Source organism: Podarcis gaigeae, assembly GCF_964106915.1.
Source record: "Podarcis gaigeae genome assembly, chromosome: 10".
NCBI lineage: Eukaryota > Metazoa > Chordata > Lepidosauria > Squamata > Lacertidae > Podarcis > Podarcis gaigeae.
In genome coordinates this window covers 700,513-728,492 of record NC_139686.1, presented here as the reverse complement: position 1 = coordinate 728,492, position 27,980 = coordinate 700,513, and the positions used below count along the sequence as shown (strand labels likewise).

General features: G+C 52.7%; 3 protein-coding genes and 1 long non-coding RNA gene across 4 annotated transcripts in view; 3 read left to right on the top strand and 1 right to left on the bottom strand.

Annotated features, from left to right (window-relative positions):
• The window catches only part of LOC310826287, a 430,259-nt gene that overhangs the window by 348,943 nt on the left and 53,336 nt on the right, over window positions 1-27,980 (top strand). The gene's annotated exons all lie outside the window — the stretch shown is intronic.
• The window catches only part of GCC1 (GRIP and coiled-coil domain containing 1), a 451,035-nt gene that overhangs the window by 415,248 nt on the left and 7,807 nt on the right, over window positions 1-27,980 (top strand). The gene's annotated exons all lie outside the window — the stretch shown is intronic.
• On the top strand, window positions 1,308-7,557 carry PAX4 (paired box 4). Its single transcript, XM_083701031.1, has 5 exons — window positions 1,308-1,357; window positions 2,912-2,959; window positions 3,907-4,055; window positions 5,763-5,978; window positions 7,133-7,557. Exons 2-5 carry the CDS (start codon window positions 2,947-2,949, stop codon window positions 7,256-7,258), a joined length of 504 nt encoding a protein of 167 aa, XP_083557157.1. The 5' UTR covers window positions 1,308-1,357; window positions 2,912-2,946; the 3' UTR covers window positions 7,259-7,557.
• Window positions 16,398-26,748, bottom strand: FSCN3 (fascin actin-bundling protein 3). The gene is made up of 7 exons (XM_083701077.1): window positions 26,476-26,748; window positions 23,907-24,603; window positions 22,871-22,989; window positions 22,480-22,639; window positions 20,903-21,073; window positions 19,675-19,891; window positions 16,398-16,707 (listed from the first exon to the last, which is right to left on the bottom strand). Exons 1-6 carry the CDS (start codon window positions 26,572-26,574, stop codon window positions 19,686-19,688), a joined length of 1,452 nt encoding a protein of 483 aa, XP_083557203.1. The 5' UTR covers window positions 26,575-26,748; the 3' UTR covers window positions 16,398-16,707; window positions 19,675-19,685.

Below are 27,980 nucleotides of genomic sequence, written 5' to 3'. Positions count from 1 at the left end.
TGGGGATGGGCCGCATCTCAGCGGCAAAGCTCCCGCTCTGCAGACAGGGGACCCCGAGTTTCAATGCCCAAAGGTAGCTCCAGTTTAAGCTAGGAGAGACCCGCTGCCAGTCAGTGCACACAGTACGGAGCTACATGGCCCCAGTGGTCTGACTCGGTGCAAGACAGCTTCCTGTGTCCCTAGTCTCTCGCCTTCGCTCCTCTCCGCCGCCCTGGGTGAAGTTCTGAGCGGAGCGCGCCAGGCACAGCGTCGCCTCTTCGGGCGCCACTTCCCGGGACGCCCGTCGGGCCAGGGCTAGACGCCTCCGCTTGGCCTCCAGCAGCTCCTTCCATCCAGGCTCTGGGAAGGGTGTCACACTTACACTTTTTTCCCGAGCCCCCCACCCCCGTGCTACTCCAGAAGGCTCTCCCAAGCTGGGACTGTGGAAGAAGCGCCTGTTCCGGCTATGAGGCGCCTCCTGCCGCCGTGCGCCCCGGAGAGAACCGCCTTGCAGAACCGCGGAGCAGGAGCCGACTCGGCCCAGTTGCTGGCTTGGCTCTCCGAGTTGGAGGGGGCGGGTAGGGGGGAGCTTTCTAGCCCTTGTCCCCGGCCCCTTTCGATGTCGAGGACGACACCAGCTTGCAGGGCTCTCGCCTACCACCTTCGGTGCCATTACGCACGCCGCCCTGCTACTTGGCGCGTCCGCTCCGGCTCCCTTTTGGGGACAGGGGCAAGGGGGGATCCGGGCTACAGCGTGGTTGCCCCCAGGCTCCCCACGAGCCTCCCCTCCCCCCTGCGGGGTGCAGGGCCCACAGGGAACCCGGCCAGCCCTGTGCCTCCCTCCCTTCCGTCGGGGCTGGCGAAGCGGGAGGGCGCCGTGGTTAATGTGTAATGGGGACCAGATGGTCGCCTCCGAGGCAGCCTGCTCGGTGGAGAGCCCGGGAGGGAGGGAGGGGAGGCGGCGGCATGGAGGGGGGGGGGGCTAATGAGGGTCAATTGCTGGGTGCCCAGGCCGGGGGAGAACCGCCTGCCCCCACTATTTGCTCATCAAATATTGTCCTGGGCAGTTTGGCAGGGCTCAGCTCCGCCAGGCAAGTCCCGGGCCATCTGGGCCAGCTCGGGAGGCGTCGGTGGGGGCAGGGCGCCCCTTCCCCTCCCCTGGCGAGGCCAAGCTGGCCTCTTTTTGCATCCTGCAGCCGGGGAAAGAGACCGGCTGGCGAAGGAGTTCGGCCTGGCCCCGCTGGCTGAGGAGCAGCCAGAGTCCCAGCCGTCGAGGGGCAAATCCGCAGCGGCGCGTCCGGGCCTGGGGTTTGTGGGGGAAGTCGCGTCGTCTCAAAGGAAGGAGCAGCTCCCGGCGAGCGTCGGATCCGCAGCCCAGGTAAAAGCGACAGGGATGCTGCCGGCTGTGGCTGGAAGCTGGCGGGTCGCCCCGGGTCCCGGGGAGGCAAGCGGGAGAAGGGGCGCCTCCCGCGGAGGGTGGCGCTGCCCCGACTCCTGCGGCCGCTCCCGCCCCGTCCCAAGCAGCTTCTGGCGCCGGAGAGGAGAAGCGAAGGGAGCCGCCAAGGGCGGACCTGGGGCCGCTGTCCGCGCCGCGATGGTGCTGAAACGCCGCGGCCGCCGGCCGCCACTGCCCCAGCCCTGACGGGTCGCGGCCAGGAGGCTGCAGCGGGTGGGGTGGGTACGGAGCGAAGAATCAGCTGCCTCCCCGCCGGCATCTGGCTTTGGGGTTCAACAAGAGCCCCCACCCACCCCCCGCACGCCAGACAGAAAGGCCCTCTCCACTTTCGCTGTCCCAAGGGAAGTGCTTCTCTGAGCAGAAGTTGTAGAATTGGAATTGTGGGATTGGAAGGTACCCTCAAGGGATATCCAGTCCTGCCCTTTGCAATGCAGGAATCACAGCTATAGCGTCCCTAACGGATGGCCATCCCACCTCTGTTGAAAAACCTCCAACGCAACAGAGTCCACCGCCTTCCGAGGGAGTCAGTTCCACTGTGGCTTGGCTCTCATCATCAGGAAGTTGTTCCTACTGTTTAGTCGGAATCGCCTTCCTTTGTCATGTGAATCCATCAGTTCTGGGTCGTGCCCTCCAGAGCAGCAGAAAACCAGCTTGCTCCACCTTCCCGTGTCTGAAAGTGGCTATTATGTCACCCCTCAGATCACATCGAAGCCTCCCTCTTGGAAGAAAGAGAGCAGTGAGAAATAAGTCCCCAAGGAGATGCTGCCCCCCCAATGCAGAATCCTTTCTTAGCAACTGCTTCCCCCCACCCCCACCCCACAGTCTCAGGGCATTCCAAAGGCTCCCTCCCGGAATAAGATCCATGAAGGAGGCAGCTTCAAAGAAGCAGGGAAGGAGACACACACACACACCTGGGAAAGTGAGTCTTTGTCCTCAGGAACCCTCCTCTTGGCAAAAGGAACAAAAACCACCAATTGCTTCTCAAGCAAGAACGGGAGTAAAGGAAAGCCATCCCAGCCCAAGGTGGGTGCCACTTTGAGAGGCTTCTGGGGAAAATGGAATAAAATGACAGTAACTAAATAAATATGGGACGCAGGTGGCGCTGTGGGTTAAAGCCTCAGCGCCTAGGACTTGCCGATCGAAAGGTCGGCGGTTCGAATCCCTGCGGCGGGGTGCGCTCCCGCTGCTCGGTCCCAGCGCCTGCCAACCTAGCAGTTCGAAAGCACCTCCAGGTGCAAGTAGATAAATAGGGACCGCTTACCAGCGGGAAGGTAAACGGCGTTTCCGTGTGTGGCTCTGGCTCGCCAGATGCAGCTTTGTCACGCTGGCCACGTGACCCGGAAGTGTCTCCGGACAGCGCTGGCCCCTGGCCTCTTGAGTGAGATGGGCGCACAACCCCAGAGTCTGGCAAGACTGGCCCGTACGGGCAGGGGTACCTTTACCTTTACTAACTAAATAAATGCTTTTCTCTTGTAGAATCCCTGAAGCTATCCTGCCGGGGTTGTCCTGCAATGCAACACCAAGGTAAAGGGAGCCTCCCTGACAAGCTGGGGATCTCTGTTTAGGCACCTGGTGTGCCATAGAGAAGCCTTGGCATTTCTGCCCAGTGATCTGAGAGCCTGACCTGTCAGGTTGTGAATTGAAATATCTAAATCGAGCCTTCTCCCCACTGCCCTGCAGAGTGTTTCTTGATCTAGCAAGTCATAATAACACCTTCCTCCAAACTGATTCAAAGTTGACCTGCAAAGGGTGGGGGAGTTAAGGATCCTAACCCTAACCCAGCACTGGCTGGCTCCAGCTCCCCACCCCTGACTCAGGTGACAGAACAGAGGGAATGTCAGATTTGCAGATGACATAAGGTTAATATCTCAAACCAAGAGGAGGCAGAAAAGTTTTTCTCCCTCCCTCATAGCACTAAAACCCCTGGGCATCCAATGAAGTTGAATGTTTGAAGGTTTGGGAGAGAGGAAAGGAAGTCCTTCTTCATGCAGCACAGAGTTAACCCATGGAACTCCCTGCCACAGTGATGGCCACCAACTTGGATGGCTTTAAAAAAGGATCGGACAAATTCCAGGGGTTGTCAATGGCCAAGATGCCTGTGCTTTGCCTTCCACAGCTGGAGGCTGCAATGCTTCCAAAATCCCAGTTGCTGGAAACCACAGGAAGGGAGAAGTGCTCTTGGGCTCGGATCCTGCCTGCTGGTTTCACAGAGGCATCTGTGAGAACAGGAGGCAGGACTGAATGGCCCAATGCCCTGATCCTGCTGGCTCTCCACATGTTCTTAAAATTAAATGTGCTAACATTATTTTCAAATGCTTTCCTACATTCCCGTTCTTCCATATAACAACACCATGACTAAGACCACATGCAGCTGAGCATCAGACTCCGGATGGCCCCAGAAGACACCCCTTCCTTGCCTGCTCTCTGGGGGACAGCCAGGGGTGTAAGCCATCTCTCTGGGCTGTTTGCAGGGATCAGTGGTGTGAACCAGCTGGGGGGGCCCTTCGTGAATGGCTGTCCCCTGCCCAACTTCAAGAGGAAGAGAATTGTTGAGCTGGCTTCGTGTGGGCTGCGTGCTTCAGACATCTCCCGTCACTTGAAGGTAAAAATGAGATGGAGGGTGGGAAGCCAGAGGGAGCGGGGCCATTAGCTCTCCCGGCAGAAGAGCAGCAAAGGCCAAGTCATAGCCTTCATGGACAGATTATTTGATATTTTCTTTGTTACACACCACCCCCAATATCTGAGCAGTGAGAGGCTCCAGGGTTTCCAAGCACTTGCAACCAGCTTCTGTTTCCTTGGAATGAAGTTAGAGGTAGGTAGCCATGTTGGTCTGCCGTAGTCAAAACAAAATTAAAAAATTCCTTCCAGTAGCACCTTAGAGACCAACTAAGTTTGTCATTGGTGTGAGCTTTCATGTGCATGCACACTTCTTCAGATATACTGAAACTCTAAGGTGCTACTAGAAGGATTTTTTAAATCTTGGAATGAAGGTTTGCGGTGGTGTCTTTAGGATATGTATGGAAGTGAAAGCTGGACCATAAAGAAGGCTGATCGCCGAAGAATGGATGCTTTTGAATTCTGGTGCTGGAGGAGACTCTGGAGAGTCCCATGGACTGCAAGAAGATCCAACCTCTCCATTCTGAAGGAAATCAGTCCTGAGTGCTCACTGGAAGGACAGATCCTGAAGGCTCCAAGACTTTGGCCACCTCAGGAGAAGAGAAGACTCCCTGGAAAAGACCCTGATGTTGGGAAAGATGGAGGGCACAAGGAGAAGCGGATGACGGAGGACGAGATGGTGGGACCGTGTTCTCGAAGCTATATACATGAATCTAACCAAGCTGCAGGAGGCAGTGGAAGACAGGAGTGCCTGGCGTGCTCTGGTCCAGGGGGTCACGAAGAGGCGGACACGACTAAACGACTTAACAACAACAACAACAACAACTTTAGGATATCTGGTTTTATTTACACAGATATACACCCTGAACATAGGATGGAAGGGCCCACAGCATTAACACCCCCAACAGATTTTGCTTCTCCATTATTCACAGCTTTGGATCCAGCGCAGAGCAAACACGTCTCTGTGTCTCCAGCTTCCAGCCTGCTCCCAACTCAGCTCTCTCTCGCACTGCTCTGGCTCTTGTTCCTCTACCTCAGCGGTTCTCAACCTGTGGGTCCCCATATGTTGTTGAACTACAACTCCCATCATCCCTGATCTGTGGCCTTGCCTTGCTAGCTAGGGATGATGGGAGTTGTAGTCCAACAACATCTGGGGACCCACAGGTTGAGAACTGCTGCACCTAGTAACTAGGCAGGGCAGCCCAGAAAGATGCCACAGTTGATGGTATCGAAAGCTGCCAAGACATCCTGCAGAACCAACAGGGACCTGCAGCCATCTGTGCCCCCAATTAGGTGAGGGGGTGGAGGAAAGGCCCTCCCATTGACCCGTAGGGCTCCCTCACTTAGTTGTAGCTCTTGCTGAAATCATTATTTTGGGATGCTGATGAGGACACTTAAGAGGCCAGGTGAGGTCATTGTCTTGCAAATAAACTTGTCCGACTAGTTCGGTGGCCTCCTTAGCTAGATTCTAACCCCCACTAACCAGACCCCAAGAATTGAAAGGGACTCAGGGCATCAGCTAGAGAGACCCTCAAAACCAACAACAAAGGGGACGGTTGCTAAGTAGGAGGGGTGGGATTGAGGGGCTGGGGACAATCTGAAGCAGCTGGAGGGGGGCAGCCAACCCCCATAAGCCCCCCAACTCTCTCTCTCTCTCTCTCTCTCCATGCAACCTTTCATTGCTCCTCGCTCCCCTGTTTTTACACCACAGGTTTCCAATGGCTGTGTCAGCAAGATCCTCACCCGCTACTACCAGACGGGGGCCGTCCAGCCAAAGGGCGTGGGAGGGAGCCGCCCTCGGACATCCACACCGGAGGTTGTGGCCCGGATTGCCCAGCTGAAGTGGGAACAGCCATCCCTCTTTGCATGGGAGATTAGAGGGCAGCTGCAGGCGGAGGGGGCCTGCGCTGCCAACAGGATGCCCAGTGTGAGTTGCCGTGAGTTGGCGGCAGGGCAGGTCTCGGGGTGGTGGGTTACCTGTGGGCACCGAGAAGCTGGGGCTGGGAGCCTGCCATGTATGTGCTGTTTCGTTTATAAATCTCTTCCCAAGAGCCGCTCCCAAGTGAATTTCAATGCAATCAAGGCATGCGTGACTGTCTTTCTTTACACAGCAGGAAACATGTGCCAAGGTGAATCATGTGATGCACACCCCCCCCACAATAATTCCATGTGCCACTGGGTGGGAGAATGTTAGCAGGCATAGCGCTGATGGGATGGACTAGATGCCCTGGTTGGGTCCCTCCTCTGGATTCCCCACCTCCTAAGAAATGAATCCCATTATCGGTGCAAGCAAAGGCCTGTGGAAAGGGCAGCCCAACAGTGGCAAAGGAGTCAGGGGGCCCTAGCATTCTCCCCACCTTCCAGGAGCGCAGGCAGCCTTCTGCTCCTTGCCAGGGACAGGCCTTAAGCCGCGAAGTAAGAGAGCATCTCTTGAGCTCTGTCCGGCCTCTGAGCCCAGCAGCGCCCAGCACTGAGGGGTAGACCCCTTCTTGTGAGGAGCTGTGGGGCTGAAGGCAGGGGACCCCCCAACCCACTCTTCCTGTCCAGAGGCAGCAGGAGCAGGGGGGCCCCTCTTGCACCAGAGGAGAAAGATGTAGCTGGGTACCCCTTCCACAGGCAGTGCCTCCGAGAATGGAGTCTGGTGCCATTGGCTCTGAACGGAGCCTTTGCCAACTGGAAATCTTGTTAGACTTCACAACCCCCAACCCCCAAATGTTATGGCTGCACCGAGTGCAATTTATTTATTTCTTGTTTTATTTACTGCATTTCTATCCCAGCTTTTCCTCCAGGGAGCTCAAGGTGGGATACACAGTCCCCCCCCTCCACCTCAATTAATCTCAACAACAGCCCTGTGAGGTAGGTTAGGCTGAGAGGCAGGGACCGGTCCCTTAAGGCCACATCTACTGAGCTTCATGGCCGAGCGGAGGATTCGATCCCCAGTCTCTCCCAGGTCCTAGTCTGACATTCTAACCACCACACCACCTCTGGCTCTGCAGTGTGATCCTCCTGAATGTGTCAGGATTGGAGCCTGACTCTTGGGGCCCCTTCCAGCCACTGTCTCTTTCCTCCCTCCCTCTCTAGGTGTCCTCCATCAACCGAATCCTAAGAAGTCTGCCAGTGGGAATGCCCTTCGCAGAGCAGGCTGCCTTCCTCAAGCCGCTGCAGTCAGGTCAGAGATGTTGTGAAAAGGCTTCAGGACGTGGGTAGGAAAACTAAGGCCCGGGGGCCGGATGCCGCCCAATCGCCTTCTCAATCTGGCCTGTGGACGGTCTGGGAATCAGTGTGTTTTTACATGAGTAGAATGCGTCCTTTTATTTAAAATGCACCCCTTCCAACTCTACCACTCTACGATTGTAGGATTCTGTGACTTGCTATGGGTCCTGCTTCCAGGGATCTCGCTGCACAGACACCCACACTTGGTTTGCACTCCCTCTCTTCTGCAGGTCCCACCTTGCCTTGGGAGAGGAGTCCACAGGGTTCAGAGGGCAGGACAGAGGCCCCGGCTCCCCCCGAGGGGCTGCAGGAGGTGGCGAGGCCCCCCACAGCAGGCAAGCCAAGCAGGAACAGGAGCCGCACTGTCTTCTCCAAGCAGCAGCTGGAGGTCTTGGAACAAGGTGAGTTCCTGGGGCTGTGCAGGATCAGGGCCCCCACAAGGGCAAGGACTCTGAAGGGTTAAGGTTTCCGCTTGGGACCTGGAGGGGCTTTGCAAGGCAGCCTGTCTCCTCTTGGGTGCTTCCGAGGGGAGGCAGAGAGTCTAGGCATGTCCAAAGTCCAGCCCACGGGCCAAATCTGGCCCTCCCGTAGCTTTAATCTGGCCCCACAGGTGCTGCTGCTTGCTCACGCACTTGCACATGCGCTGAAGTGATGGACATGAGGCAGGAGTTGATAATGCAGGTGAGCTGCAAGCAAGCTGCCGGCCAGCTCTGTGGAGCCTCCTTTTATTGACACAAATATGCAAACCCAGGCAGATACATTTGGGGCTGTGACCTTTACACATCTTCCGGTCCCAAGATTGTGGGGTGGTACAAAGTTATTTTGGCACCTGTTTCCACCGCGTCATTTTCCCCTTGCACAGTGTGTGGCGAAGGAGACAAAAGGTCTCAGAGACAAAGGTCACAGACAGGACACCGCAGACTACTGAGACTGCAAAAGGTTAGACAGAGGGTACGATGTTCAGACAGCTGTGGCTTTGTCTCTGAGGGGGAGTGTGCCCTGCACCCCAAGGTCATGCGTGCAGGCAGGCTGAGGTTGCCTGCGGGTGGGGAGTGTGCTCCCTTCGGACCCCACGATCATCCCTCAATGCGCCCAGCTCTTTGTTGGGCAACTTGCGCATGCGCCCTGCATGCGGCTCTAGGACCCATCCATCCGCTATCTCGTGCATGGTGAGCAATTTTGTGCTGACTAATCCTAAAAAAAGGTCAACAACTTTGGTCGGCCCTCATGCATGTTCAAATCTGGCCCTCTTTGTAAAAAGTTTGGGCACCCCTGGTCCACGGTCATCATCACAGCAGTACAGTGGTACCTCGGGTTACATGCGCTTCAGGTTACAGACTCCGCTAACCCAGAAATAGTGCTTCAAGTTAAGAACTTTGCTTCAGGATGAGAACAGAAATCGTGTTCCGGCAGCAGCAGGAGGCCCCATTAGCTAAAGTGGTGCTTCAGGTTAAGAATAGTTTCAGGTTAAGAACGGACCTCCAGAACGAATTAAGTTCTTAACCCGAGGTACCACTGTATCTCCATCTGAGGGGTCCTGTCAATCACAGTGTGGTGCTTTGGGATCTGGGGCAAGGGGGGCAGCTGGATGTAATTCCCAAACTTTCTTCCAGCATTCCAAAGAGGGCCGTATCCAGAGACGGCTGCCCGGGAGGAGCTGGCTTCTGCTACTGGGCTCCCAGCCGACACCATCAGAGTAAGTGAAGCTCCTCCTGCTGCCTGCACCCTCACCCGGGACAAAGGCTTTGCTCCCCACTGTGCAAAGCAACCTCAGAGCCACAGGATCCTCACCCAAACACTGAAAACATAAGAACATGCTGTTATAGGAAAAGAAAACACAACTGCTCCTTTTCCCGTATGGGGTACCTAAGAACCTGTATAGAGTCCTTAAGTAAGTTCCCTATCGGTAGGAGAAAATAACAGAGGCCAACCAGAAAATATGGAGAAGCAAAGCAGCTAATAAGCCTGATCTTTATTGATCTGTTGCAGCAGGGTGCTCCCTTCACCCGCAGGAGAGGAGGAGGGACCCAGAACAATGGCACGCAAGGCCTTATATAGACATTTTAAATTGCCTCCCCTGTAGCTCAAGACCACCCCCCAAAACATCATGCATACATCACAGAAGGAGGAGGTCTCCAACAGAAACACATCACAGGGGGCAGTCAACCAAAGAAATCCTGTTTGTCAGGATACCTGACAATGGTCACTGATTGCTTTACCTGGGCAGCCTGGCCATTCCTTTGGAGATGATAAATATTTAGTTCCTGAATCCAGGTCACAGGTCACAAATATGCCCTTAAGGCAGGATTTGAGCAAAGGGACAATGAGGAGGCTTCCTCATTTCCTTCCTCACTGCAGAGAATATTTGAGGTTGCTAAAAGAGTCAAAATGGCTTCAGGGTGGCTCTCCTGTACTATTTCAGACACTTGGTTTATATACTTATGTGTTCACCTTGTAAATTTAGGAACATATGATTTTTTTATATGTGAGACCTTAGAATTCCTATAACAATGCAAAGAGGCTGCAGGATCAGGCCAATGTCCTCTCTGGCCCAGCATCCTGTTCTCTCAGGGCCAAAGAGGGAAACCTTGCAAGCAGGATCCGAGCACAAGAGCAACTCCCCCTGCCTCCTGTGGCAGTGAGTTCCATAGGTGAGCCCTGTGCTGCAGCTTCTGACATTCAGCTTCATGGGATTCCCGGGAGTTCTGGAGCAGGGTGTGGCCCCAACCCAGACTGCCTGTGACTTTGTCTTCATTCCCACTAGGTTTGGTTCTCAAATCGGAGAGCGAGGCAACAGCGAGAGGCCAAGGCTACGCTGGACACGGGACACGCAGGTTCTGGCCTGACCCCCTCCCCAATTCCAGGTGTTCTTGTCCTGCCCTAAGAGGGGGGGGGGCTTCACAGAGAAGTCTGTGTACTGACTTCTCACAAGGCTCCCCCCCCATGAGTCCGTGGCTCCTGTGTCTTCCTTGCACCCTTCTCCTCTTAGGGCCTTTTGGGAGGGACAAGGAGCTGTGGGGCAGGACCCCTAGGGCAGCAGGCAGCTGCTCTCCCAGTTTCCCCTGGCAGCCGTGGGGAGAGCAAGCAGAACAAACCCTCCTTGGGAGCCATGAGGCAGGCGGCAGACAGCTCTCCCTCTCTCTCTCCTTCCTAGGACCCCCATGGGAGTGCTGCCCCCCTCCTGCGGCACCAGCCCCCCAAGTCTTTGCTGCAGCCGACTCTGACGCACCAACAGCCGCTGCCCTCTGCCACCAGGTAGGTGGGTGCCCAGAAGTCCCAAGATTGGACTCCTCTTCCTTGAAGGTTTTCAAGCAGAGGTTGGGTGGCTTCTGCCAGGGGTTCTGTCAGGGACCCTGCTGAGGAGGGCTGAGGAGGAATGGTGGGAGCCTCCCTCTGCTCCTGATCTGGATCCTGAATCTTCCCAGGAACAGGAGGACAGTATAGATTTGGAACAGTGGTTTGAAGAGGGGCATAGTTCAGAAGGCAGAAGCTGGGAAATACCGGATGGGGAACAGCTAGGAGAAGAAGCACTGGGAGGGAGAGGGTTAACAGATCCACTTTCTCTGGAAAGCATTCCTCCGCTCTCCCCAAGGTCAAGAAGAGCTCAGAAAGTCTCAGAACAGAAAGCACAAGATCAGATTACAAGACGTAGGAGTGACGTAGGTTAATAGTGACAGAAGCGGGTGTAATCCTTAATTGGGAGCACCGCCGTTTCTAGGAGATGGGCTCTTTGTTCTCTCGCTGTGGTTCTTAAAGTTTCTAACTGGTAAGAAGTCCCTTTCTTTCATCTTCTTATCTACTGCCGATTCCCCGAAGCCTGACAGATTCTTTAGTTGTGATTCCTGCATTGCAGGGGGTTGGACTAGAGGACCTTCAGAGGTACCTTCCAACTCTACAACTTTAAGATAGGGGACAGCAGGATGGGCCAGGGAGTGGTGCAGGGGGTGGTCTAGATGACCCTTGGGGTCCCTTCCATGATTCCTCTTGCCTCCACAGCCTTCTCCTCCCAGCCTTGCCCCTCGCTTCACAGCCGGCGGCTGCAAAACCTTCCCGCCCCACCTGCATCCACCTGGCCCCCCACCTTGTGCCTGGACGGAGCCCTTCTGCGGTAAGAGAGGTCTCCAGCTGCTTTGGCTCCTACCCATACCCCCCCATGGGATAGGAGGAGGGCATCACCAGCCAGGGGGTCAGTTGCCCTTCGAGCGCCCCTTCCTTTGGGGCACCAGAAGCAAGAGGGGCCCACTCTTCACAAGGGCCCTTAACCCTCGCCTGACCCCTGGCTCTTTCTCTGCAGGGCTGGGGTCTGCAGGGGCTGCTCCTGTCGTGGGGCTCCCCGCATCCTCAGCTGTCTGGGGCCCTGGAAGCCCCTTCTGCCCTGCCAGCTCTGGGCCGCTGCCAGTGCCTCCTCCCCAAGGACCAGGGAGCCGGATTCTGGGGGGCAGCCCAGGCCCAGAGAGACCACTGGGAATATCTGCTCTAGAAGAGACGCCGTGGGGTGTGCCCACACCTGCTGCTCTTTGGGCCTCCCTGAGGACTCCAGGGTCTGGATTCTCCGTGCTGTGTTGACTTCCTCCAAAAAGACATTGCGTAGACTGAACTGAGACATTCTGCCAGCACAGAAGACCTGGAGAAGAACCGGCTGGATCAGGCCCAAGGAGGGTCTGCTGAGTCCGGCAGCCTGTTCTTCTCCTAGTGGCCAGTGAGGGGAAACCAGCAGGCAGGATCCGAGCCCAAGAGGGCAAAGCAGAGCCCTCCTACCTGGAAGGTCATCAATAGCCCTCTGTTCAATGAATTTGTCTAATCCTTCCAGAACCTTCTTGCTGGGCTGCTGCTGGGCCAACAGCAAAATCCTTTGGGATAATGTGTGTATGTATTGAGGGGGCATGATTTGGAGAATAGCACTGCAGATGGTGACAGCAGCCACAAAATTAAGAGACGCCTGCTTCTTGGGAGAAAAGCAATGACAAACCTAGACAGCATCTTAAAAAGCAGAGACATCACCTTGCCAGCAAAGGTCCGTATAGGCAAAGCTCTGGTTTTCCCAGTAGTAATGTATGGAAGTGAGAGCTGGACCATCAAGAAGGCTGATCGCGGAAGAATTGATGCTTTTGAATTCTGGTGCTGGAGGAGACTCTTGAGAGTCCCATGGACTGCAAGAAGATCAAACCTCTCCATTCTGAAGAAAATCAGCCCTGAGTGCTCACTGGGAGGACAGATCCTGAAGCTGAGGCTCCAATACTTTGGCCACCTCCTGAGAAGAGAAGACTCCCTGGAAAAGACCCTGATGTTGGGAAAGATGGAGGGCACAAGGAGAAGGGGACGACAAAGGACGAGATGGTGGGACAGTGTTCTCGAAACTACCAGCATGAGTTTGACCAAACTGTGGGAGGCAGTGGAAGACAGGAGTGCCTGGTGTGCTCTGGTCCAGGGGGTCACAAAGAGTCGGACACGACTAAATGACTAAACAACATCAAAGGCAGCAGCATGAAGAGAAGGGGGAGGTGATGGCTGCCTGTGGGGAGCCCCCTGCCCAGGGCACGGCTGTAAGGACCATTCCTAGCCCTCCCACCCCACAAGTGTTGCTGCTGCAGCTATGGGGCAGGAGAGAGACCCTCCTGGGCAGGAAGCATTTGCCCCTCTCTTCCCTGGACCTCCACCCCACCCCTCTTTTCTTGCTTGTCTTGCCTGGGGGCTGGAAGCTGCAGGTTTGGGGGTGGCTGCCTACTGGGCTGTCCCTTGTCTGTAGCCCCAAACTGGGTGCCCTCCTCAGCCCCACCCTCCTTTCTGTGGGTGCTTCTGAGACAGACTCAGAGGACCTCAGCCTTGCAATGCCTTCTTCCTTCTTTCCCCTCAGCCTCTCTTGCACTCATCCAGTATCTGGAGACTCCCAAGGAGGGCAGGATGTTACATGGGGACCTCTTGGATTTGAGCTATGGGACAGAGGGAGGGTTTTCTAATCATGTGTGATTTCTGCAATATATTTCTGCCGTGTTCATTGGTCTGCCAGTTATTACAAGAGACGCTGCCTTTCTCTCTGCAAGAACCTCAGGGGCTCCATGCCCAAGACCTGGCAAGGCATCCCTGGCAAGGCAAGGGGGCAGGGGAAGGAAGACCCCTCCCAGGCCCAAGCCAGGGCCCTCAGCTGCCTAGGAGGCTCTTGGGAGTTCCCTGCTGGCCAATCCTCGCCCCCAAAAGAGGCAAATTACAGAAGGGGAGGGAAGAAACCAATTTTATAAAACAAAATCTCACATTCCAACTGCCCATCTAGTGCAGCCTCCTGTTCTCACAGTGGCCAGAATGATGCCTCTGGGAAACCAGCGGGCAGGATCCAAGTGCAAGAGCAACTCTCCTCTCCCGCAGTTTCCAGTGTGATAAGAATTTTAAGGTCTTAGATATATAATAAATGTACCAACCAAGCAGGTACATGGATCAGCACAGGAGGACCGACCTGGAACCATTTTTGATTCCCAAATGTTTTCTCTGCAAGGTCAAAGGAAAATGGAAAAGCCTCCCCACTGTCTTTTCCTTCACAAATCCTATCTAAAGGGTATGTCTGTCTGTGTTTGAATAGGTTGAGCCTGTGACCTGACTCAGGAACTAAGTATTTATAATTACAAAAGACTGGCCAGGCTCCCCAGGCAAGCCAATCAAGTGACCATTAAATAGGTAACCTGGCAGATGAGATAAACAAGTCACTTAGATTTCTGCTGTAGACTGCCTTTTCTGTGATGTAGGTATGATGTATCTGGGGGTGGTGGTCTTGGGTTACACCGCTTCTGCGATGTATGTATGATGTATGGAGGGGTGGTCTTGAGCTCCAGGGCAGGGAATTTAAAATGTCTATATAAGGTATGCAACAACAGCCGCAAGAATACTCATCGCGAAGTATTGTAAGACACAAGATTTACCCACCAGGGAAGAATGGCAGATGAAGTTGATGGACTATATGGAACTAGCGGAAATGACTGGCAGAATCCGAGACCAGGGAGAAGAGTCGGTGGAAGAAGATTGGAAAAAAAATTAAAGTATATTTACAGAAATATTGTAAAATTAATGAATGCTAGAAGAATGTTGGAATGAAGTGATATGGCTTTAGTAGAGTATTAAAGGAAAAATAAGGTTAAAATGTATTAAGATAATTATAGGATAGAAAACAGGGGAAGATGGAAAGGAATTGCTGAAATAATTAATAGAAGTGGAATACAAAAAGGGAGCTGTGAGGAGGTCATGGAAATAGGTGAAAGGAAGATAAGATATAGAAACTTCCCCCCCTCTTTTTTCCTTTTTTGTCTTTTTGATGTGTTTTTAAATTGTTTTTGTTGTGTTTTGTTAGTTTCTTTTGTACTGTATTGTATTGTTTTTTGTCTTTTTTGTTTTTTCTTTGTAGTGTTTAAATTGTTGTAAAAGTAATAAATATTATTAAACAACAACAAAAAATGTCTATATAAGGCCTTGTGCGCCATTGTTCGAGGTCCTCCTCCTTTCCTGCGTGTGAGGGGAGCACCCTCTCACAACAGATCAATAAAGATCAGGCTTACTAGCTGCTTTGCTTCTCAATACTCTCTGGTTGGCCTCTGTTTTTTTCTCCTACCAATAGGGAACCTACGTAAGGACTCTTGGATCCCCCATAAGGGGAAAAGGACAGATCTTTGTTTACAACACCGGCAACTGGGATTCAGAACCATGGCTGCCCCTGACTGGGGAGGCAGAGCAGAGCCATCCTGGCTAGGAGACATCCATATCCCTTCTCTCCTCTGTGGATTTACCCAATCCCCTTTTCATAGAATCATAGAATCATAGAGTTGGAAGAGACCACAAGGGCCCTCGAGTCCAACCCCCTGCCAAGCAGGAAAGACCATCAGAGCACTCCTGACATATGGTTGTCAAGCCTCTGCTTAAAGACCTCCAAAGAAGGAGACTCCACCACACTCCTGGGCAGCAAATTCCACTGTCAAACAGCTCTTACTGTCAGGAAGTTCTTCCTAATGTTTAGGGGGAATCTTCTTTCTTGTAGTTTGGATCCATTGCTCCGTGTCCGCTTCTCTGGAGCAGCAGAAAACAACCTTTCTCCCTCCTCTATGTGACATCCTTTTATATATTTGAACATGGCTATCATATCACCCCTTAGCCTCCTCTTCTCCAGGCTAAACATGCCCAGCTCCCTTAGCCGTTCCTCATAAGGCATCGTTTCCAGGCCTTTGACCATTTTGGTTGCCCTCCTCTGGACACGTTCCAGTTTGTCAGTGTCCTTCTTGAACTGTGGTGCCCAGAACTGGACACAGTACTCCAGGTGAGGTCTGACCAGAGCAGAATACAGTGGCACTATTACTTCCCTTGATCTAGATGCTATACTCCTATTGATGCAGCCCAGAATTGCATTGGCTTTTTTAGCTGCCGCGTCACACTGTTGGCTCATGTCAAGTTTGTGGTCAACCAAGACTCCTAGATCCTTTTCACATGTACTGCTCTCAAGCCAGGTGTCACCCATCTTGTATTTGTGCCTCTCATTTTTTTAGCCACCCAAGTTGGTGCCCATCCCTGCCTCCAGTGGGAGGGAGTTCCACAGCTCAGCTGCCTCCTTCCCCCAGAGTTTTTGGGAAAGGGCCACTGGGCAAGGTGAGGAGAGGAGCCCATGCTTAGGGTGCAGCTCTGGGGCTGATGAGGCTGGGCTGGGTGCCCTTCTCCCCCACCCTCCATGGCAAAGCTGCATGGTCCGGCACTGAGGGCGGGTAGCAGGTGGGGGCATGGCTGGGACGCGTCCTGGGAGCGTGGCACGTTGCCTGTGGGGGTGTGACACCCGGCATGGTGGGAGGATGCGCGGCGTGTGTCTGGGTGGGCGGCCGCAATGGTACCCCCCTCCCCGTTGGTGCGCCCCACTGTTCCTCCACCAGTGTCCCCACCCCAAGTCGGTGGTGGAGGGGCTGGTCGTTGTAACTACTTCTTGAAGCGGGACATACGCTCTGCACATGCCCTGGGGCACCTCTGTTGGGCGGTTTTGCATCTGGGCTCAGGGATCTGTCCTTGGCCCAAATAAATCATGCGGGCACCCCACCTGCCTGCCCTTCTTCCCCCCCTTCCTGTCCCTGTGGAGCCCACGACACCCCCCCCCCATCAAAACAGACAGAGGCCAGGGTCTTTTTGCTTTTTGCTCCTTTTCAGAAGACACCTGAGTGGTCCTGCAAGGGGGGAGGAGCCACACCCCAGCCCCAAATCCTCCTCTGGCGGCATCTGCCCCGTCACCTCCATGAGGGAGAACGGCAGCGGGTGAGGCCCCCTTTGTGGTGGGAGGGAAGAGCCCCCCCTCCTTTTCCTCTGCTGCTGCTTCCAGGCCTCTTGATGATGAGTACGGATGAGGCCGCGGAGAGAAAGCCAAGGCATTCGGACATTTTCGGTGGCCCAACAAGGACTCTGCTGGGTTTCTGTTCCTCCTCTCCTGCAGATACCTGTGGACAATGACCTCCTGGTTAGCCCTGCCAGAGCCACTGGGGGCCAGAACCCTGCCTGGTTTAGTTCATAAAATCATAGATTCACAGATTGGGACGGGACCTCAAGGCTCCCAGACCCCAGCAATTCATTTGTTTCATAAAATTTAAACACTGCTTGAATCTAAAACACACACACACACACACACACACACACACACACACTTACAAAAAGGCTGAAACAATAATATTGTCAGTAAGCGCAACTCTTCAATACGCTTGCACATAGGCGCCGACTCCATGGGGCCTGAGGGGGCCCGAGCCCCCTTAAAAATTCGTTTGGGGGGGCTCTGCCCCCCCAATAATTTAAGAAAATTATTACCGTAAATTTCGCTCTATAACACGCAGATTTTTTCTCCTAAAAAGTAAGGGGAAATGTCTGTGTTATTGAGCGAATGTGTGGTCCCTGGAGCTGACTCGCCGGAGCGCAGGGGCAAAAATCAGGCAAAAATAAGATTGGGCGGTCGGAGGGAAGGCGGAAGCTGCTGCTTTCCTGCATTCTGCCTCAGGGTCTTACTGCCCACCCGCTTCTGTTGCTGCGTTTGCTCAAACTCAACAAAGAGCAGGGAATCCCCTGCCCTCTTGGCAAGCAGAGGGTTAAGGAAAGGATCGAGTCCTTCCTTCTAATTCTTTCCTAGTCACACTGCTTGCAGGCTCCAGCCCACCACCTCCTCCTCTCCATGCTCTAGGGACTCGCAGGTGGGAGAGAGAGAGAGAGGGCTGGCTTGGGGGGGGGACTTTTGCCTTCCTTTCCTCCCCCCCACCCCGTTAAACTCCTCCCCTGCATTCTTAGCCAGCTGCTTCTCTGCACACCCCTCTTGTGCTTCTTGTCCCTTCTGTGTTTTTCCTTCCCTCCCCATTTAAAACGTGGTGACAAAGCACGGATCCACATGGATCCTCAGGATTTTTGCATTGGGTCACTCCAAATTCACCATCAGATCACATTACATGTCCATGGCTACAGTCTGTACCAAAAAAATCACGCACCCACTGTTGCCTGGGGCTGCAATGGTGCAAAAACGTAGTTACAAAGCATGGATCCACAGGATCTTTGCACTGGGTCACCCCAAATTCACCATCAGATAACATAGCATGTCCATGGCTACAGCCTGCACCAAAAAAATCACGCACCCACTGTTGCCTGGGGCTGCAATGGTGCAAAAACGTGGTTACAAAGCATGGATCCACAGGATCTTTGCACTGGGTCACCCCAAATTCACCATCAGATAACATAGCATGTCCATGGCTACAGCCTGCACCAAAAAAATCACGCACCCACTGTGGCCTGGGGTCACAATGGTGCAAAAACGTGGTTACAAAGCACGGATCCACATGGATCCTCAGGATTTTTGCATTGGGCTACTCCAAACTCACTGTCAGATATTAAAAATCTTTATAAAATAGAGAATTAAATACATACAGAATGTTAAATTTTCAGTTTCGAAATATTAGTACTAGTTTAGTACTGTATTTCTATATTACTATAGTACTGTATTAGTTATTTTCAAATACTTAAATATTTTTAGGGTATTTTAGGGTATTTTAATATTTTAAGACCCAATTAAAGCCCGTTATTTACATACAGTATTAGGCATACTGTATTAACTTTATTAACTGTATTAAAGCATTAACTTTGAGATATTATTTTTATTTAATGAACCCTCAGACTTATTCAATGTAAGCTTAAATTAGCTATTTCACTTATTAATCAAAGTGCTATTACTGTGCGACAGCAATATTTTATGTTTTATTCTTTTAATGATAGTTTAGGATTTATTTAAATATCATTTCAGTCTTTTCAGAGCTATATATTCACTGCTCTGTAATAGTCTATAAGCATAATTGTTACTGTAAATTAAATTAGCTTTTTACGAAAATACCGTGCGTGTTTATGTTTTGTTTCTTTTTTCAAAGCCAAAAAGTGTTTCAGGCTTGTCGAGTTTCCCGGAGTGTGGAGTTATAGAGAGTTGAGTTTTCGGGGTTCTAATGTTGATCATATGACTCTAAAATACTTTTAAAAAACTTTAAAACTCACTAATTTTCATCTAAAATTTAGAAAACTTCCCGGGGCAGGACCCCGGTATGGGCCCCCCCAATATTTTTTATAAGTCGGCGCCCCTGCGCTTGCAGGATGAATCCAGCAATAAACTAAAAACAGATGAAGAAACACCTCCACATTCCACAGGCCTGGTCAGAAATGTTTTTAGCAGGTGCCGGGGAAAACGCAGTAGAAGGTGCCTGCCTGATATCAATAGGCAGGGAGTTCCAAAGTGCTGCCACACAAAATGATGTGAGTTCTTACCAATGAGAAACGGGTATTATGTGTCCCCTGTGGGAGCACCAGTTACATCTTAAGGCGGCCCTGTTTAGGGAAGTTTTTAATGCTGTATTGTGTTTTTAATTTTCGGTTGGGAGCAGCCCAGAGTGGCTGGGGAAACCCAGCCAAATGGGCAGGGTATAAATAATAAATTGTTGTTATTATTTATTATTTATTATTATTATTCCCCCCCAATCAATGGGGTCAAGTGGGGCCAGGCCACCTCATAGGGAAACTGGTTCCAAGTTTTTCTGGGCTTTATTGCACAGTAGAACCTCAGTTTTCGAGCATCTCTGAAGCCAAACGTTTCAGTTTTTGAATGTACATAATTGCTTCCATTTTCTGCCTCTGTTGACACACAGTGGGTGGTCCTGGAGCCTTTGGGTGGCAGAAAGACCTCCAGGGGAGTCCTGCAAGAGGGAGGCTGAACAGCATCTTGGGATCTGCAAGCCAAAAACTTCACCCCCCTGAGGTGCCACAGTGGGGTCCGGGGTCTGTGCTGGTGGCTGATTGAGCAAGGAGCATTGGATGTCTCTCCCCTCCCATCTCTGCCGGGCCCCCCGCCTCTTCCACTCCCAACCCTGGCAAGGCGACTGCACCCTTCTTCTCACCTGCCTGAGGCCTAGAACTCCCAGAGGCACTCGCAGGTCACCTCCTCGCTGTCGGCCACGAGGCAGCCCTCCCGGTCGGCACGCAGGAAGTATCCGTTGGGACCCAGCACCGCCAGGAGGTTGTTTCCTCGGATCTCGACGCAGAAATTCAAGGCAAACTTTCCCCAGGGGCTGAAGGTCCCTTCCGAAGTCAGGCACCAAAAGCTCTTGCCACGGCCTGGGAAGTGAAACGACGGCGGAAAAGACAGGCGTTGGGAGATTCAGGACAGGTGAAAGAAATGGCTTTTTTTGCGCAATGCAACTGTGGAACTCCCTGCCACAGGAGGCAACTATGGCCACCGATTGGGGTGGCTCGAGAACAGAATTAGAGGAACTCACAGGCGGGAGGGCTATCAATGGCTAGTAAAGGTAAAGGTAAAGGACCCCTGGACGGTTAGGTCCAGTCAAAGGCGACTATGGGGTTGCGGCGCTCATCTCACTTTCAGGCTGAGGAAGCCAGTGTTTGGCCACAGACAGCTTTTCAGGTCATGTGGCCAGCAGGACTAAACCGCTTCTGGTGCAACGGTGCACCGTGACGGAAACCAGAGCGCATGGAAATGCCGTTTACCTTCCCGTCACAGCGGTACCTATTTATCTACTCGCACTGGTGTGCTTTCAAACTGCTAGGTTGGCAGGAGCTGGGACAGAGCAACAGGAGCTCACCCCATTGCACGGATTTGAACCGCCAACCTTCTGATCGGCAAGCCCAAGAGGCTCAGTGGTTTGGACCACAGCGCCACCCGCATCCCTCAATAGCTAGTAGCCAAGATGACTCTGCTCTGCTGCTACACTCAGAGGCAGCAATGCTTCGTAATACAGTGGATACGAACCAGATACCTCTGGATACGAACAGGATCTGTTCCGGAGCCCCATTCGCACCCAGAAGCAAATGTAACTAGCGACGGCACGTCTGCGCATGATGTCATTTCGAGCGCATGCGCATGTGCGAGCAGCAAAACCCGGAAGTAACGTGCTCCATTACTTCCGGGTTGCTGCGGAGCGCAACTTGAACGTGCTTAACATGAAGCATATTCAACCCGAGGTATGACTGTACCAGTTCCTGGAAACAGCAGGAGGAGAGCAGCCCTTGTGCTCGAATCCTGCTTATGGGTCTCCCTTTGGAGCAACAGGATGCTGGACCAGATGGACCCTGGGCCTGCCCCCCTGGCCTGTCCCCCCCTTCACCTACTCTGGAAGTGGTAGATGCCCTCCTTGCAGGGCAGCAGCTCGATGCAGTCGGGCTCCAGGAGGTTGCACTGCAGGGCCTCGTGGCAGGAGGAGCTCCCCACGTAGCCGTAGCAGCCGCGCAGCAGCAGGAAGGAGCGGTTGGCCAGGCGCAGGCCAAACTCCTCGTGGGGTCCTGCAATGCAACGGGGCAGGAGGTCAGCTGGGAGCGGGCAAGGAGACCGGGTCCCTGAGACATCGGCAGACCTGTGTTCCAGACTTTTCTTTGCAGCCGCGAGGACGGGGGCTGCTCTCCTTGCTTTTGAGGTCTGGGGGTGGAGGAGGACCCCTTTTCCAAAAGAGCCAGAAGGGGCGGGATGTGTGGGGTATTTAAAGTGCAGTCCAAACCAACAAGTCAGGTTTTGCAAAATATGAGTTGAAGCTCTCTGAGCTTTCCTGCGTGTTTGCTAGAAAGAAATCTGCAAGACACGTTCCCCACACTGTGCCCTGGCAGGCAGAGGAGGGCATAGCAATATATTCTCTTACCTGCCTGGGCACACCCTTTCCCCATCGCTTTATGATCTGCCAGCAAAAGGGAGCTCCAAAAAGGGAGCTCCTTAAGTCAGAGCTCCAACGCTCAGGCACCGTTTTAAGGTAGACTTCAGTACGTCTTTACAACTGAATCGCCATTTCAAGCCTGCCTGTCTCTGTTAATCTCATTACTCTGCTGTTTCTGTTACTCTCCAACAAGTATTCTGAGTGAGTAAGTGCTATTTTCCAATACTGTCAGTGTCATGATTCATATTTTCTATTATCTTCTTCATAAAGGCCCATGAAATATTATCAAAGGCTTTTTCAGCCTCTATAAACACTAAAGCAGCTTATTTCTCATTTCTGACCTCCAGATATTCTATCACATCAGTTATATTTCTTATATTATCCTTCATCTGGCATCCTGGTAGGAAACCAGCCTGATCAGGATGAATTTCTACCAAAACTCCTTTCATTCGGTCAGGCAGTATATTGGCAAATAGCTTATAATCATTGTTTAAACCAGGGGTAGGCAACCCAAGGCCCGGGGGCCGGATGCGGCCCAATCGCCTTCTCAGTTTGGCCCGTGGACAGTCCGGGAATCAGCGTGTTTTTACATGAATAGAATGTGTGCTCTTATTTAAAATGCATCTCTGGGTTATTTGTGGGGCATAGGAATTCATTCATTATTATTTTTTCAAAATATAGTCTGGCCCCCCACATAGTCTGAGGGACGGTGGACCAGCCCACGGCTGAAAAAGGTCGCTGACCCCTGGTTTAAACGCTTCCCTTTTAAGCTGCAAAGGGATGACACAAACATGAGGAAGGATAATATCTAATAAATATATCCTCTTCTAGCATCTGTTTGCATTTCTACAGGCATTACACCAGCTGGGCCGCCAGGCCAGACTCCTCACCCTCCAGCAGGGGCAGGTGAGACATGGCATAAGCTCAGGGGGTTTCCTTGGGACTCCTGGGGAGATGCTTCCTTCCCGCCCCACCTCCCCCAGCCAGAGACCCTCCTTGTTTCAGGGAGTGGCTCATCCTCTCTCCCCCACCCCTTCTCCTCACCTGGCTGCACGGCTCTGGCGACCACCAGCCCGACAGGGAGGGTGCCCAGGTAGCGGCCGTTGAGCGCCCTCAGGAAGATTTTCCCATAATGCCACAGGATGCTGAAGTGGGTCTCAGGTTCTTTGCTACAGCCATCGGCCATCACACTCTGGAACTCCCTCTGGGGAGAGAAGACCCAGGTCAGTGGGGGGGGGGGGAGGAGAAAACCAGCCACTCTGCCCCATGGGAATGAAAGTCGTCCCGTCCCCCGATATAGCAAGTGATAATGCTCTTGGGGACAAAAGCAAGGTGGCCCCTCCACCACTTGGCTGTGGGGCTGGGCACCCCACCTCCTGGCCCTCACAGGGACCCTGGACCCAGCCTTTTGGGGTTGGAGGAGCCCCTAACTTACCTGCGCCAGGTACTTGTGGTTGATGTCTTTCAGCTGCACGGTTTGGGCATCGGGACTGACATGAAAGAGGAATGTGGTCATGGGGGTCGCCTTTTTGGAGCCTGCGTAGACCTCTGAGTCTGAGGGGAGAGAAGAGCAGCTCAGCGGGTGCAGCACGGGCAGCTGCTGCCTTGCACTGAGTCGGCTTCATCTAGCTCCGGACACTGGCTGGCAGCATTGTCTCTCCAGGATTTTGTGGGATGTAATCCATTGGATTATGGGACGCGGGTTGCGCTGAGCCTAGGACTTGCCAATCAGAAGGTCGGCGGTTCGAATCCCTGCAACGGGATGAGCTCCCCTTGCTCAGTCCTGGCTCCTGCCACCCTAGCAGTTCAAAAGCACGTCAAAGTGCAAGCAGATAAACAGGTACCGCTCTGGCGGGAAGGTAAACGGCGTTTCCGTGCGCTGCTCTAGTTCGCCAGAAGCGGCTCAGTCATGCTGGCCACATGACCACATGACATGAGCTGTACGCCGGCTCCCTCGGCCAATAAAACAAGATGAGCGCTGCAACCCCAGAGTCGGCCACGACTGGACCTAATGGTCAGGGGTCCCTTTACCTTTTTTTAATCCATTGGAGCAGTCAAGTACAACATTTCTTGTTTCCCTAGAGTGGCACCTGCCCTGAGGAACGCCCTCCCATCAGATGTCAAGGAAATAAACAACTACCTGACTTTTAGAAGACATCTGAAGGCGGCCCTGTTTAGGGAAGTTTTTAACATTTGATGTTTTATCATGTTTTTAATATTCTGCAGAAGCTTCCAGGTTCAGTCCCCACAGCCAGGAAGGATAGGAATAGACCCTGCCTAAACCCTCGAGAGCTGTGGCTGCCAGCCAGGGTTGACAATACTGACGTAGATGGAAGCAGAGAACTGTGGCAGGGACCTCCAGGGGTCATCGAGCACACCCTCCCAAATCTGAGCTGAATCACCCCTGACATGAGACAAAGAGCCCTGGGCCCCCAGCCTGGCCCCTGCTGCTCCCCCCGGGGTTTACTTGCCGCAGAGGATGCCCATGTACTTCTTGGCCCTGGTCCTCAGGCTGACCCACTGCGGGCACCTCTTGATGACGAACCACTCCTCGTTGTCTTCGGGGCAGTCTCCGAGGCACAGGAGCCCCCGGCTGCCCTGCGGGTACAGGATGTGCCCCTCCCTGTCGGTCAGGAAGGCCAGGCAGCCGGGCCTCAGGTTCAGGTGGAAGGCCGTCTCGGCCGAGGGCTTCTTGGCCAGCTTCTCCAGCCGGGAGACGAACTTGTGGTTGGACGTCTCCAGGTGGCAGACGCCGCAGCGCAGCCGCAGGACGAAGCCGCACTCCTCGCAGTAAGGCACCGGCGTGTCCACCCAGACGCGGTTCAGCTCGGGGTCGGTGCGCGCGTACAGCCGGCTGCTGGGGTTGAAGAGGACCACGTGCGCATGCATGGCCAGCTGGGGCATCCACATGTGGCGCCGCGTCAGCTCTCTGCAGACGCAGAAGACGTCCTCCCCGTCCGACTCCAGGAACTTCTTTCTCTCCAGGTGCTGGAGGCTCCAGGCCCCGCTGGAGTGCACCTCCAGCACAAACTGGCTCTGCCGCCCCGAGGCCGGGTGACCGCACCGGACGGTGCCATCCGCGTCCACCAGGAGGCAGCGCCCTTGGTGGCCCCTCAGCACGGCCACCGTCAGTTTCCCGGGCTTCGTGGTCACCTCCAGGTCCCAGGTCTGCAGGGGACAAGAGGGGCAGGTCAGCAGGGATCCTGAGAGTGGATTTCATGCTCTTTGTTCAGCGGTGAGGAGGAATGGAAGTTCCCCCAGAATGTCTGCTTTATATACATTATTTACATAATGGGCCCCACGTGATTGGCTAATTCCGGGATTCACCGGTAGGCCAATCAGGTTGCAGATTCACTCCCACCTGGAGCTGGATTGGGTGGCTCCTGTGGATCAATCAGACTGCTGCATTCTGGACCCTATTGTTCTAGGACCAATCCTTTTGGATCCTATTCAACTCAGTACATAACAGATCCCAAAGAAATGTCCCTGGGTATTTCTCTGGGCTGATTTATCATATTTCTGCGCCATTCGCACAAATCGCAAAGTGGCTTACAAGCAATAAATCACAAATATGACACAAATCATACAGAACAATTAACAAATCATTGGCAAAACAATCGATGAAAAGCTAGTAACAAAGCAACTAAAGAAATAAGCTAAACAGCACCGTTACAACAGAATTCAGAAATGTTACAGCACTCATCATCCATAGAACAACATTACAACATTAACAAAATTTAGAAAGCATCTGAAGGCAGCCCTGTTTAGGGAAGCTTTTAATGTTTGATGTTCTGTTGTGCTTTTAATTCAGTTTGGAGCTGGCCAGAGTGGCTGGGGAAACCGAGCCAGATGGGCGGTGTATAAATAATAAATTATTATTAAATTATTATTAAAATTATGGTCTGTGTGTGTGGTTTGGGAGCTGCACGGTCAGAGAAAAACCAATGCTGTCCAGGGTTGTAAAGACTGCGGAGAGAATAATTGGATGCACTCTTCCCACCTTGGATCCAATCTATGCTTCCAGGTGTCATAAGAAAGCTGCAGAGATAGCGCAGGATAGTGCGCACCCCGGAAATGATCTCTTTCAGCTTCTGCCTTCCGGAAGAAGATACAGGGTTATAAAGACCAGGACTAGAGCCTGAGAAACAGTTTCTATCCAAATGCGATTTTGGTTTTTAAACACAGTGTAAGGCAGTCTTTCCTGCCCACATAGCAGTTCGAAAGCACATCAAAAGTGCAGGTAGATAAATAGGTACCGCTCTGGCAGGAAGGTAAACAGCATTTCCGTGCGCTGCTCTGGTTTGCCAGAAGCGGCTTAGTCCTCCTGGCCATATGACCCGGAAGCTGCATGCCGGCTCCCTTGGCCAGTAAAGCGAGATGAGCGCCACAACCTCAGAGTTGGCCACGACTGGACCTAGTGGTCAGGTGTCCCTATACCTTTACTAAGGTAGTCTTTATATGAGTATATTGTATTCAGTTATGGGGTATCAGAGTTTTTAGGGGCTAACCAGGCTGGGATAGCTGGCTTGTGGGTTTTTGAATGTCTGATGTAGATTTTTTCAATTTCATTGTTCTGTATGGTACAATGACAATAAAGATTATCGTATCGTATAAAACAGCAACTAAAAAGGAAACTAAGCACTGTTTTTTGATGGTATTAACATAGATAAGATAGATAGTCAGAAGAACCGGTCATATATGACCTTGGCAGCATAGATAGCCATTAGCAGGGGTGTCTGTCCAAACTTTTTTCAAAGAGGGCCAGATGTGATGAAGTGAACATGTGTCGGGGGCTGGCCAAAGTTGTTGACCTTATAAAGTTGTTGAACTTTATAAAGCATTTTACACCCAGGAAATAAACTGGCACAGGGGCCAGATTAAACCAACCGGATTAGCCCCCTAAAACGGACTTTGGACATGCCTGACCATTGCAATTCAGTGGAAAACAGCCCCAAATCTGACACTGGCTGATAGCACTCATTCTGGAACAGAACTCAAATAGAGAAAATTAAGCATCATTTGAGGCTTCCGGGGGGATACCTGTTTCTTCCCCAGTGAGTTTCCCAAGACGCTGACGCCATCGCCATAGCATTCCCCAGTCAGATACCCGCCTGTCCAGTTGACCAACCCAATCTGCATGGCTGCGCAGGAGGGGCGGAGCTACCGAGGGCATCAGCAACAGGCCGTTCCCCGCTTTGGACCTTGCGCTGCCCACCGACTGGCCGGCTGGGCCATGGGAGAGGCTTCTGAGGGCGGTGGGGAGGGGGGAGGAAGAGAGGAATAGGTTTTTCTCCCTGCGGGAGACGCTGGCCCAGGATTCCAAGGGGAGAAGCTCCATAGCAAGTCTGGCCTTTGTGACCTCAGAAAGGATGGAGGGGTCCTGGTGGACCACAGGCTGAACATGAGCCAACAGTGTGATGCAGCAGCAAAAAAGGCTAATGCTATTCTAGGTTGCATCCACCTGTGTCCAGGTCAAGGGAAGTCATAGTTGTTGGGAAACTGTGTACGTGCACCTACTCACACAGAGTCCATTAAGGTTTGGCAGACAGCCAGAAGGCAATCTGAAAGAGTAAGTCTGCCTGGTGATAACAGAGGCATGGAGACAGCTCCCTGACTGGTCAAGCTCTCTCAAGGAAGTGATAATTAATGGCCTACTAACTGGAATGTGTTAGTTCAGAGTTCAGTGTTCAGTTGTTCTGTGTCAGTGTAGGAGTTGTGAGTCGTGTCAGAGAGAGCTAGCAAAAGATCCGTGTTCTGTTCCTGTAAATAGTCCACTGTACTGTATATAATAAACACCTAACTAAGAACGCTGATCGCCGAAGAATGGATGCTTTTGAATTCTGGTGCTGGAGGAGACTCTTGAGAGTCCCATGGACCGTAAGAAGATCAAACCTCTCCATTCTGAAGGAAGTCAGCCCTGAGTGCTCACTGGGAGGACAGATCCTGAAGCTGAGGCTCCAAGACTTTGGCCGCCTCCTGAGAAGAGAAGACTCCCTGGAAAAGACCCTGATGTTGGGAAAGATGCACGCCACAAGGAGAAGGGGACGACAGAGGACGAGATGGTGGGACAGTGTTCTTGAAGCTACCAGCATGAGTTTGACCAAACTGTGGGAGGCAGTGGAAGACAGGAGGGCCTGGCGTGCTCTGGTCCAGGGGGTCACGAAGAGGCGGACAAGACTAAACGACTAAACAACAAAACAAGTTCCTGGTTCCTGCTTTGTCTATCCTGTCTGCAGCCAAGTTGCCAATTGCTTCCGTGGATTCTGCGTTTACTCTGCTAGGTCTGGCTAAGGTCCTGCAACTAGTCAGAAAGTTGCGAAACACCAACAGGTTTTGCCAGTAATAGTCCTGCTCTCTTCGGTCTCAGTCAGACCACACTGGGAATACTGTGTCCAGTTCTGGGTGCAACAATTTAAAAAGGATGTTGACAATGCCAAGAGGGGTTGTCTTGTCATCTGGGCAGCCCACTTCTTCGCTGCAAATGTCAATCAAGATGCCTGACCATCGCTGGCCTGACTGAAACATCCTTTTGAAAAGGTGGATAC